General features: G+C 40.3%; 1 protein-coding gene across 1 annotated transcript; it reads left to right on the top strand.

Annotated features, from left to right (window-relative positions):
- Nucleotides 1-9,223: 9,223 nt before the first annotated feature.
- Nucleotides 9,224-10,921, top strand: LOC310988539 (complement C1q tumor necrosis factor-related protein 6-like). Its single transcript, XM_083975181.1, has 4 exons — nucleotides 9,224-9,484; nucleotides 9,698-9,751; nucleotides 9,832-9,963; nucleotides 10,556-10,921. The coding sequence occupies exons 1-4, from the start codon at nucleotides 9,295-9,297 to the stop codon at nucleotides 10,828-10,830; spliced, it is 651 nt and encodes a 216-aa protein (XP_083831307.1). The 5' UTR covers nucleotides 9,224-9,294; the 3' UTR covers nucleotides 10,831-10,921.
- Nucleotides 10,922-11,591: the final 670 nt, after the last annotated feature.

Raw genomic sequence — 11,591 nt, forward strand, 5'->3', positions numbered from 1 at the left:
TGGTCTTGTGGTTTTCATGGTCAGAATTATGGCCGTAGTCGCAGAAGTCTCTGTCGTAGTAACTGGACTTATGGTTGTTGTATTGGGAGTTGTGGTTTTGGAAGATGCAGTTGTAGTAGCAGGAGTCACCATGGTTTTTGTAGTTGGTATTGCTGATGTTATATGAAGTGTCGCTGTAGTGGTGGAGGCTGTGGTTTCGTTACGGTCTGGAAATTCTGAAAGAGATTCAAATATATCAATTAAACCCTTTTTAAGATCAAGATCTTAAAATGAACACTGATGGCATCAAATTAAATGGAAATTTGCCCTCATTCGTCCTATAGAATAGCCTACATCAGACACTTATTTCATTTTTGTCACCTGGAACAAGGAGATCATGCAGGTGGGTGATGAGTGGATAGTTGCTATCATTACAGAATTTTCCACTAAAATCATCCAGGTCCAGAGACCAAACGAACGCTCCTCCAAAGTTGTTTGTTTTTAGGAAGCTGACCTGTGAGGATGTGGGTTAAAATACCTTTATAATTAATGGGTGTGTTCATTTTCAAACTAATTTTAAAAGTTATTACACATTTAAAAGATGATTACCTTTTTTTCAAAGCTGTCTTTATTATCAAATCCAACCCATTGATTTTCAGTGATAGCATATGGAACTTTCTGATCAGTAAGCAGATGGACTTGTGCCCCTTGAATATAGAGACAAGTCTGAAAGGAACCAAGACAAAATACATTTAGAGCTGAAATTTGCCACTCTAAATACACTGGAAGTTTACATTTTCTATTGGAATTAATTAGATATGGAGAGCTCAGTGTAATATACCTCATAATAGGCCCAGAATCCTTCTTCACCAGTATAACAGCCTTCTTCACCAGGGCCGTTGGCTGGTGCTCCAACATCAGTAGACACAGAGGACAGGGTAAACGCTCGCCCATATGTTGCCAGTCCCAAATTCAACAAATGTGCAGGTGCTCCTTGTTCCCTCCAGTACCGCATGCCATCCTCCTTAAATGTGAGAGAAAAAAAACAATATGGATTACATTTTTGATAATACATCGGGAAATAGATAGCGTTGGCAGAAAGTTTATGAATCCTCGTATTTACAGTATTGTGTCCAGTATCTTTAAATCCCCGGTGTAAGGGGCTGTGATGTCCTGTCGCATTCTCCCAGGGGCCATGGAAGTCAAATGTCAGCACATTTATGAAATCCAGGTTTCTGATAAGATGGAGAGAAGATTATGTTAACCAAAGCACCCCAACAGCTAATCACAGGTAAAATGTAAAGAATAAAGTTCTAGTTTACCTGGCAACCTGTGCAACTTCATAACTGGCATCAATCACTGCTTTCTCAGCAGAGACACTAGCAGTGAGGATTAATCTGTCTTGGTTACTTGTAGCTGCCTCATCCACAAAGGCCTGTTTGAGCTCCTACACAAGAAGAAATCATGATCCAGACTCAATTAAGGTCAAAATCTTAAAACCCACACACTGACTATCTATGTATGGTTCACTTTCACTTAAGTTTGAAATGTTACATAAATATATATACTGACAGTAGCAGAGGAAATCATCTCACCTGACACAACAGAGTGAATTTCTGCTTGTTGTCTGATTGGCTTCCTGCTCCTACAGGAAACCTCCAGTCCAGGTTGAGCCCATCAAAATCATATGTTCTCAGTAGTCTGGTAGCTGACTGGATGAATATTTTTCTGTTCACTTCTGTTGACACTACTGAACTGAATCTGGCAAAGATACAAAACAGTGTTCTCAACATTCACTGGAAAGTAAACAATAAGAATGTGTTAAATTATGGTTCTGATTTCATGGATAAAGAATTAAAAAAGAGAAGGTCACACGCACATCCGTACCAAAAGCTTGGGCAGGTGCTGAGCCAAAAACATACAAGCATTAAAAAGAAAATAGAAAGGCTCGCACACCGCAGGGCTCCTGAATGCAGTCCATTTAATGTCAGGAATGTTCCTGACATTAAATGGACTGCATTCAGGAGCCCTGCGGTGTGCGAGCCTTTCTATTTTCTTTTTAATGGATAAAGAATTACAATTTTCAGTCTTATTCCTTTGGATTTCTTCTTCTTTTTTCTAAATTTACATAACCTAAACTTGTGCTGTCATTTTTGAATCCACATGTTGTGCATTGAACAGAAATACAGCATAAAGGGACAAAAGCATCATGTTTAAAAAAAATACACATTTATGTGTTGTTTGTTCACAATGATGCAGTGGTCCACGCAAAACTTACTTTTGAGTGTTAAAGGTCATGCCACCAACTGCCAACAGGGTTTTGAGCAGTGGATTTCTGTGGGAGCACCAAAGTTAAAAGTAAAGAACAAAAACAAAACTGAACATAATTTCCATATTATGTAAAAAAAAAAAAAAAAAAAAAAATTCAAGTCTACATATCTTGCCTGGTTTTGAGTTCATTGAAGGACTGATAACGCTGTAAGTCCGTTACACTTCTGGGGATCAATTCATTTAAACTGCTTATATCAGAAAAGGCGAAGATCAGATGGGTACACTGGTTCGGATCAATGTTCGAAATCATGAACTTCCCATCCTCCGCTCTGTATTCAGCCAAGCTGTTGTAGTAACACACCAGCCTGGAGGAAGAGGCTAAAAAATATATTTTAAAAGGATTTAATCAGTTTTCAGTGACTGAAGTTGAATCAGATCCCCTGTTTTCCAAGGCAGTTGATTTGGATAAATGAATGTGTTATAAACTTACCCAAGCTGATGATGATCAAGCAGAGACCTTCAGAGTGAGAGTGACAGAATTGGTAAGCATGAGGTTAAAAACAAAGCATCTAAACCATGTTTTTTAAATTCTTTGCTGTTGGTTCACGCCTACGCGTCGTCCATTAATTTCTGATTATGGACACTTCGTCAGGCATTATCCCTTACATATTCTACACACCTGGAGCCTTCTCAACTGCTGCTTCCTTCTCATTGTCTTTGTTTATGTTAGGCCTCTATAGGTGCTGTAAATTAAAACGCTTTTGACTTGAGTCACAGTTATGAAAATGTGTTAGCATGCCAGGATGTTTAAGGGACGGTGGCTGTGTAAATGTCTATAAGAACATCAGATCAAGGCAACTGTAACACACACCTGTTAGGTTCCATTGATTAGACTTTCTCTCGTTGAGCAATCGCCATTAAATCTTCAAATATCAGTGTAAGTGTAAAAATCCCTTCATGATTTGGGTGAAATAATTATTCAAGAAACCATTTACTCGATAAGTGTGCCTTACCTGCAGGCAAAATTAGTTTGCACATGTTGTTGCTATATGGATAAAAGGAAACAAAAAACAAAATAATTGTGATTTGAAATATAAACATGATTTACACATGAATCTTCACATAATACATCCGATGTGTGATCCCATTGCATCTAATGTACAGTGTCATTATAGTACCCACATATACAGTACTCAGTATCTGTTTTTGTGACCCATGTGACTCTAAACCAACAAATAACCTCAAAAAGTTGCACCAATTAGACAGCCATTTAACATGTCCCTCATACCAGAAGTTTAGGCATATAATTCATGTGATAATGAGGTAATTGGTGACAAATATGTTGTATAGCAGGATGGTCACTACCCTAGATAGTTTGTTTTTTTTATTTATCTCCCTCCAGTTTGACAGTAGCATGAGAGTACTGACAAGAAAATGCAACTGTACTTAGAATAATGAAAACTGAACGCACACTCAAAAATGTTTTCTTAGGTTTATTGTATTATTATTTTGTGTCGCCTTTTCTAAATGCATAATGTTTTCCTTTACCTTTGTCGGGGTAATCGGTTAAGATTCAATCCGTGACCAAAGAGCAACTGGAAAATGTAAAAGAAGCTTATTATATTACAATACACACATACAACTTTAGAACACATTGTTCTAATTAAAAGGATAAAAGCAAGTAAAATGTAACAGTACATTTGGCAAATGCCACCCACACACACACATATTCACTGCAACCACATATGTATTAAATGCAGGTGCAAAATGGAAGACACAAACAAGAAGTTATCTTAGAAAACATTTCCAGAGAAATTATCCACCTGCAATTGAACAGATATAGTTACTATGCTTATAATCCATCAGGTCTGATCAATTGATTTGTGTATTGTGAAACCATGCCACTCTATGCCTAATGATACAGTAATTACACAATGGTCTTAATAGATATAACACACAGTTGTCAAAACATTACTGGACAGTACCTGTTGCTCTAACCCCCCTAACCTATGTCTAGCTTAGCGAGTGAGTGAAAACATTTGAGAAGTATAGCAGTAGTATACATATAAACAAGTAATTCTAAAAAGGGATACTTACAAAGAAAAGGCTGAAAGAAACATGTACTTTCTCTCTTGCTCTGTCTGATGAATGACTGACGTGTTTCTGGCTGTTACAGTAAATTGAGTGGATAGCTCTTACACGGTGTGGGTGTGGGTATGGCTAAACAAGGTGGGGGGTAATTAGAGCAGGGTTCCATTGTAATGGGCAATTAGACACTTAAAGAGACAAAGACAAAAGTTCTAACTCAGCTAATGTCAGACAGGAAACACAGTGATCCCACTTTATATCTATCATAATGTCTGTAGCATGTAAACTGTACATTTACACAAATCAGTCAAATCAACTCAGCTTTATTTATATGGCACTTTTCTTTGACCCTCGCTGAAAGAAACAGAGAGAGGAAACTGTGTATTAGACTGCATTGAACAAAATGTCCTCAGGGTGGTGCTGTGCTGCAGAGCTGGAGAGGGAGGCAAAGGTAGGAGTCACTGAATGGACAAGATTTACACCCTACTCACCATTTTGCACAGGAGATGAAGTTTAGGATTTGTGTACAGTTACGCCTTTAGATATTCTAGATCCGTCACACTCACCTTTGATAACACAGAAAGGGAAATTGGACATGATCGACATGAATGCTGCATAGCACCAATCATTCTCATTCACCATAGTTCCTATAGTAGGTATTAGTGTCATTCCCTGTGCGTCACCATGCCCATCTGCCACTCACAGATATGAGCGCCAGGACATTGAAAAGAATGAGCCTGAAACTCTGTGTGGAGCTGGGACATGTTCACACACAAGCTGCAAGCACACATTCACGCTTTAGTACCTGTAGTTACTATAACCCCCTTGCCCTGGATGGGAATTGATAAGAATTTAGCGATTCCGATTCCATTATCGATATTGCTTATCGTTTCGATTCCTATCGATTCTCTTATCGATTCTCATTGGGTGAGGGAATAAAACAGAAATGGATTTGTTTGCATTAATTGCTCTAACATTAAAAAAATAGACAGGACCGACCTGCCTGGAGAGGTTAACACTATAGACCACTGTGGCTGTGGGCCAGCTGTGCTCACAATGTTTCCATTTCATGGTTTTCACACATCTGTATTCTTCTCACTAGTTATTGTTTTCATATAACGTTAATTTTTGTGTGGAGTGAGCGAGCGAGAGAGAGAGCGCGAGAGAAAAGACACAGGGCGCACCAGATTTCACGTGGCTACGAGCAAAACCTGAAAGAGGTGGTGAGAAATGAAGAGAGACAAAGAATAGACATGTATTCTATGTTCAGGAGACGTTGTCCTGTCCTCAGGACGTGAGGGAGCGAGGACCGGATGGTGGCTCACAGGTTTAGTGATGAGGAAACTGTCACTGTCAGTTGCACATCTGTCAGCAGCTCCGCTCCATGCAGACACGTCACTAACTTTATTTTGTGAGAACAAACAGTGACATGTGGATATAAACACAAAGTACCCTCATTTAACTATAGGCTAATGATGATTGAATTATAATCTTGTTCAGTCCGTTCCGCTGTGCCCCCCCCCCCCCCCCCCCCTATTTGCAAAAAAACAAAAGAAAAGCGGAATCGTTAAGCAGACACGCAAACGATCCCTACTGCCCAGTCCCAAAAACGGAGCATCAATTGAGGCCAGAACGTTTTTATCAAACTGTGTCTCTCACACAGCTGTCGTCACGGGTCGCTCCTGCAAAGACAGTGCCGTCATTCACCTTTAAGTGTCATTCCCTGTGCATCACCATGCCCATCTGCCACTCACAGATATGAGCGCCAGGGCATTGAAAAGAATGAGCCTGAAACTCCGTGTGGAGCTGGGACATGTTCACACACAAGCACACATTCATGATTTAGTACATGTAGAAACTACGACCCCCTGCCCAGTCCCAAAAACGGAGCATCAATTGAGAACAGGACTCTTTTTTGTTTTTATCAAACTGTGTCTCTCAAACAGCTGTCATCACGGGTCGCTCCTGTAAACACAGCGCCGTGCTTACCGGCACGGCTCAGCCATCGACAGCACGCTGTCACCTTGGCTGGAACGGACCTTAAAAAAGGGTAATGCATATGGTTGGGGAGCAGTCTGCAAGGGGAAGGGTTACCTCTAGAGGTTGTAGAGGTAATCCAAAATATCAGAGCTCCTTCCACCAGGACGAGTGGATACGAGTGGAAAGTATTTGGGCACTGGTGAGCGGAGCGGGGTGATGATCCATTTCGTCAGGACTATCCTGTGCTTCCTTCACAGTCTACAACAAAAGGGTCTTCCATTCTCTTCTCACCTGGCTGCCATCTCAGCTTGCCATGTGAGGATAGATGGCAAGCCTCCGACAGCCAGCCTCATGGTTTATGCAAGGTGTCTGTTAGTTGTACTAACCCATCTCTAACCCTTCATTGGGATTTAGCTACGGTTCTGGATGAAGATCCACATTGGAGCCTCTAGTAGGGGGGCTACAAATGTTATTGCTAAAAAACAGCCCTGTTAGTGGCAGTAGTTTCAGCGAAACTGGTGGGAAGTTTGGCAGCTTTGTCTGTACATCAGTCTTGCCTTACATTTTCCCGTGATAATAGGAGAGCGACTGCGTCCTGACCCTGTTCAAACCTAAGGTTGTTACAGCTGGGTTCAAGTCCACTGTCATTAACCTGTCGTTAAAGTCCCCCTCCCCCCACCCCCCCTTAAATATCAGAGGAGGATGAGAGGTTACATAGCCTGTGTCCAGTTCATGCTCTCTCCATCTATGTAGAGGGAACCGGTGCTCTGATCAGCTGTTTGTTTGTTATGGGCCCCAGGCGATCTATCACCTTGGCTGACTGCACTCTATAGGAGTGTGGTTACTTACTGGGCATTGTTACAAGCCATCTCAGTGGAGGATGTGTGTGCAGCTGCCTCTTGGACCACTCCATACACATTTGTGAGGTGTATGGACTCTTCCTCTGTATCCATTCCTTGGGGGGTTCCACAAGGCTCCATCTTAGGACCTATCCTCTTCTCCTTATACATACTTCCTCTGGGCTCCATCTTAAGAAAGTACAATATCTCATACCACTGTTATGCTGATGACTCACAGTTATACCTCCCGTTAAAAATATCTAACCTGGGTAGTATCAGTGTATTACTACAATGTATTAAGGATATCAAATCCTGGATGGCCCGAAGTTTCCTTCAGCTCAACCAAAATAAAACCGAGCTCCTAGTTTTTGGCCCCACAGACACTCCCTCCTCCATCATCAGTGCTCTTGGTCCTCTATCCTCACATCTAAAACAGCATGCAAAAAACCTTGGTGTCATCTTCGACTCTGGATTCAAATTCGACAAACAGATCAATTCAGTAGTCAGCACAAGCTTTTTCCATCTTAGATCCATTGCAAAACTCAAATCATTCCTGTTACCCAAAGATGTAGAAACCTTGGTTCACGCTTTCATTTCCTCCCGACTAGACTACTGTAATTCTCTCTACTCCGGAATCACCCAATCAGCCCTATCTCGTTTACAGCTAATTCAAAATGCAGCAGCAAGACTTATTACTGGTACCAGAAAGATCGACCATATCTCACCTGTACTGGCTACTCTTCACTGGTTACCAGTTAAATGTAGAATTCAGTTTAAGATACTTTTATTTGTTTTTAAAGCATTGCATGGATTAGCACCTGATTACATCACAGAACTCCTCACCCCCTATTCCACTTCTCGTCTGCTCAGATCCACTGACAAGTCACTGCTGTTTATCCCACCTACAAAACTAAAAACAAGAGGTGACAGAGCCTTTTCAGCTATTGGTCCCAAACTATGGAATAGTCTCCCACAAACAATCAGATCTTCACCCTCCATAGACATCTTAAAAACTCAGCTAAAAACTTATATCTTCTCTCTGGCTTTTAATTCAGTCTCATGAGAACCTCCCATAGGCCTACCATTATTCCCACTCACTTGTTGTTTTAATGCTTCTTTGTGTCTGTCCTGTCTTTGCTTGAACTAATCTTGTATGTAAAGCACTTTGGTCAACATCTGTTGTTCTAAAATGTGCTCTAGAAATAAAAATGACTTGACTTGACTTGACTTATAACCTTGATATGACAGAGTCTGCCGTGGCCCAGTGTTGGATGAGATTTAAACAAAAACAATCAAATCAAAGATCAAAAAAGGACTGTATTGATATTGATATGCTCTATAATCCTAGTGTGCTTTAGGCTAGTTATAGAAACAGTCTTCATAATAGATGTTATTTTAAAATGGGACTCCCAAGAAGATATGGATCGGCCAAACTAACTGCCAAACCCACATAACTGTATTTTTTGTGGAGCATATCCATGGATGTATGCTAAGCAATGTAAAAGGAAGCTCCTTTGTTACTTAGAAAATATCAGAGCAGTCTGATGTGGCAGCTTTATTTTGAAATCAGTCCTTACGTTACTTGCAGGTGGGAGCTTCTCACGGGATTTTGAAATCTCAATAGCTAAGTCAGAAAAAAAATTACTATAATTAGTCAGAAAAAACAAACCAAAAAATAAATTACTCAGAAAAACAGGATTTTTAAATTATTATTCAAGTGAATGCAATACGCTTCTGTAGATTTGCATTAACACAATGAAGAGGACTTAGAGAGGAACATTTAAAGTTCTTTAAAATAGATAGACAGAAGAACACTCTGTTCCTCATACTTGAAGTCTAGGCGTTGCTTCTCTTATTGTATTATGGGGTGTCATCTTGTGTTTCCTGTTTTTTGGGCATGTGGAAATCAAAGTTCTTTAAAATAGATAGACAGAAGAACACTCTGTTCCTCATACTTGAAGTCTAGGCGTTGCTTCCCTTATTGTATTATGAGGTGTCATCTTGTGTTTCTTGTTTTTTGGGGCATTCTTTCAGTGAAAGTGATTTCCCAGATTTCCCAGATTTCCCCTATATAAAGACCACACAGGGGTTTGGTTGCAGACAAAGTTATTGACTGCGAACATTTCCAGTGTGAAAGATGAAGGTCGCTGCATCTGTGTTCCTGCTGCTGCTGCTCTGCTCCGTCTCCACCACAGGTCAGGCTGACTTGCAGAATCAGATAAGCGAAGAGTACGTGCCACAGGACATCAACGCTGTGCTGAGAGAGATGACCGCCTCACTGGCCCAACTGAAGGAGAAGGTGTCGTACCTACAACAGGAGAACCAAGGTACAGTAACAGTCAGATACAGGTGCATCTAAATAAAGTAGGATATGATGGAGGTTGTGCCGTCTTCCCCATGACAGTGTTGTTAAAAAACAAAGCAAATCCTGCATCATCTTGGAGGCTGATGAGTATAGTGATTTAGATTTTTACAAACTCACTGGTGCAGAAGAAACGCTCTCTCTCTCAAAACTGTCTGTGCTCTTTTTGTGTACGCAGCAAAACTGGAAAAGCAACAGATCGACATCAACATACTGAAGACAAATCTGAAAGGTATAGTTTTTTTGTGACCTTTTATTTAGAACTTGTTGTCTGTACACACACAAGAAATAAAAGTGAGTCCTCTCCATCAGTCCGACAGGTGGCTTTCTCAGCCTCTCTGCTGGCTGATGGTGAAGCGACTATTGGAGTCTTCGACGAACACACCACTCTGATCTTCAAAAATGTCTTCACAAACATCGGAGGTGCCTACAATCCCAACACAGGTACTGAACTCTGAAATATTTAAGAGATAGTTCAACATTTTGGCAAATTGGCCCATTGCCATAATCCGTATAGTTTTAGGAGTAGGTTCGTTACCTTAATTTGTCGGTGCAAGCTATTTTTAGAACGGTGGAGCAGAGCCGCAAGCTGCTCAGAGCTACGCTACGGAGGCTAATGGGATTTCTTGATTTCCCTCATCAAATACACAATCCAACAACTCCAAAACACTCTGGTGGACAAGTTGTGACCCGCACATTCACCACGCTATGAGATAATAACAGAACGTTATGAGACAGAGTTGTTTTAGAGGGAAATGCAGAGACTGCTTGCTGGAAAACTGCAACAAATTTGATGAGGGAAACCAAGAAATGCCATTAGCCTCCGTAGCGTAGCCCTAAGCAGCTCGCGGTTCGGCTCGGCCATTCTAAAAAATAGCTTGCACCGACAATTAAAGGTAACGAACCTACTGCTATGACTATAGGGATTATGGCAATTTGCCAAAATGTTGAACTATCCCTTTAACAATAAGTGTTTCCGTTTCTGCTTTGTTTTAAAGTCACTGTGATCATCAAACTTGGCAAAATGTTCCCACAGGTGTCTTCACTGCACCTGTGAGAGGAGCTTATCACTTTGAGTGGCACATCGGCGCGCATGGATTTAGAACAGCTGCTGTGTTGGTCAAGAACACAAACCACATTTTTGCTGCATATGAGAATCAGTCACAACATTTTGCGAGCTCGTCTCAAGGTGCTTCACTGCTGCTGGAGGCTGGAGACATTGTGGTTGTGCGTTTGTGGAAGCAAAACAAGACATATGACAATCAAAACCACCATACCACCTTCAGTGGTCATCTGATTTTCACTATGTAAGGAGGGAAACACTCCCTCTATAGATGTTTTTCACCTCGATCTATATGACATTAATTGCCAATAATGTTATGGTGTTTCTTCGAAGCTTAAAGTGATGTTTTTTTCTGATTCTCTGTAATTTGATTCTCTGTCATTTGAATAAATCAATTTACATCTTGATGTATTCATCAATTTTTGTTCCCCTGTGAAAAAACACTAGAAACAGAAAATAAAGATGGTAGGGTGTTCAGCAATTGAACCTTTTGCTTGACCTGTGACTTTTCATACGTTGCAGTAGCACAAAGTGCCTCACAGAGAATAAAAAACAAAACAAAAACAGAACAAAACATGAACAAAAAAAAAAACACCATGAAAACCCAAACCTCCCACCCCCACAAATATACACACAAAGATACACAAATACATACACACTCACACACATACATAGACATACGCACAGACATACACAGTACACACCCACACACACAAAGGAACAAAAACAACTGAAATACTTGTACACATCATATAATATCATATACAAGAAAAAGATCATACATAACAATCAGCATATTCAAGGTAAATCAAATGACAGAATAAAAATAAACCAAGAAGAAGCAAAGGAAAAAGCAATTATTTAATAACAGACAGCAATATTACTCAAAGTGAGGCCAACCACGAAAATTCACAGAACTGAACAGTAGAGACATTGGAAAATATAGAAAAGATCCAGGTAAATGTAAATCTAATTGACCACAGTTACTTATCAATGTCTTATTACATTA

Source organism: Trachurus trachurus, assembly GCF_905171665.1.
Source record: "Trachurus trachurus genome assembly, chromosome: 7".
Taxonomy (NCBI): domain Eukaryota; kingdom Metazoa; phylum Chordata; class Actinopteri; order Carangiformes; family Carangidae; genus Trachurus; species Trachurus trachurus.

What these genes read in the sequence shown, in the direction of transcription:
- LOC310988539 (XM_083975181.1), top strand. Translation starts at nt 9,295, where the DNA reads ATGAAGGTCGCTGCATCTGTGTTCCTGCTGCTGCTGCTCTGCTCCGTC. An exon ending in ACTGAAGACAAATCTGAAAG is followed by an intron (nt 9,752 to 9,831) that starts GTATAGTTTTTT and finishes CCTCTCCATCAG; the next exon opens with TCCGACAGGTGGCTTTCTCA. An exon ending in TGCCTACAATCCCAACACAG is followed by an intron (nt 9,964 to 10,555) that starts GTACTGAACTCT and finishes ATGTTCCCACAG; the next exon opens with GTGTCTTCACTGCACCTGTG.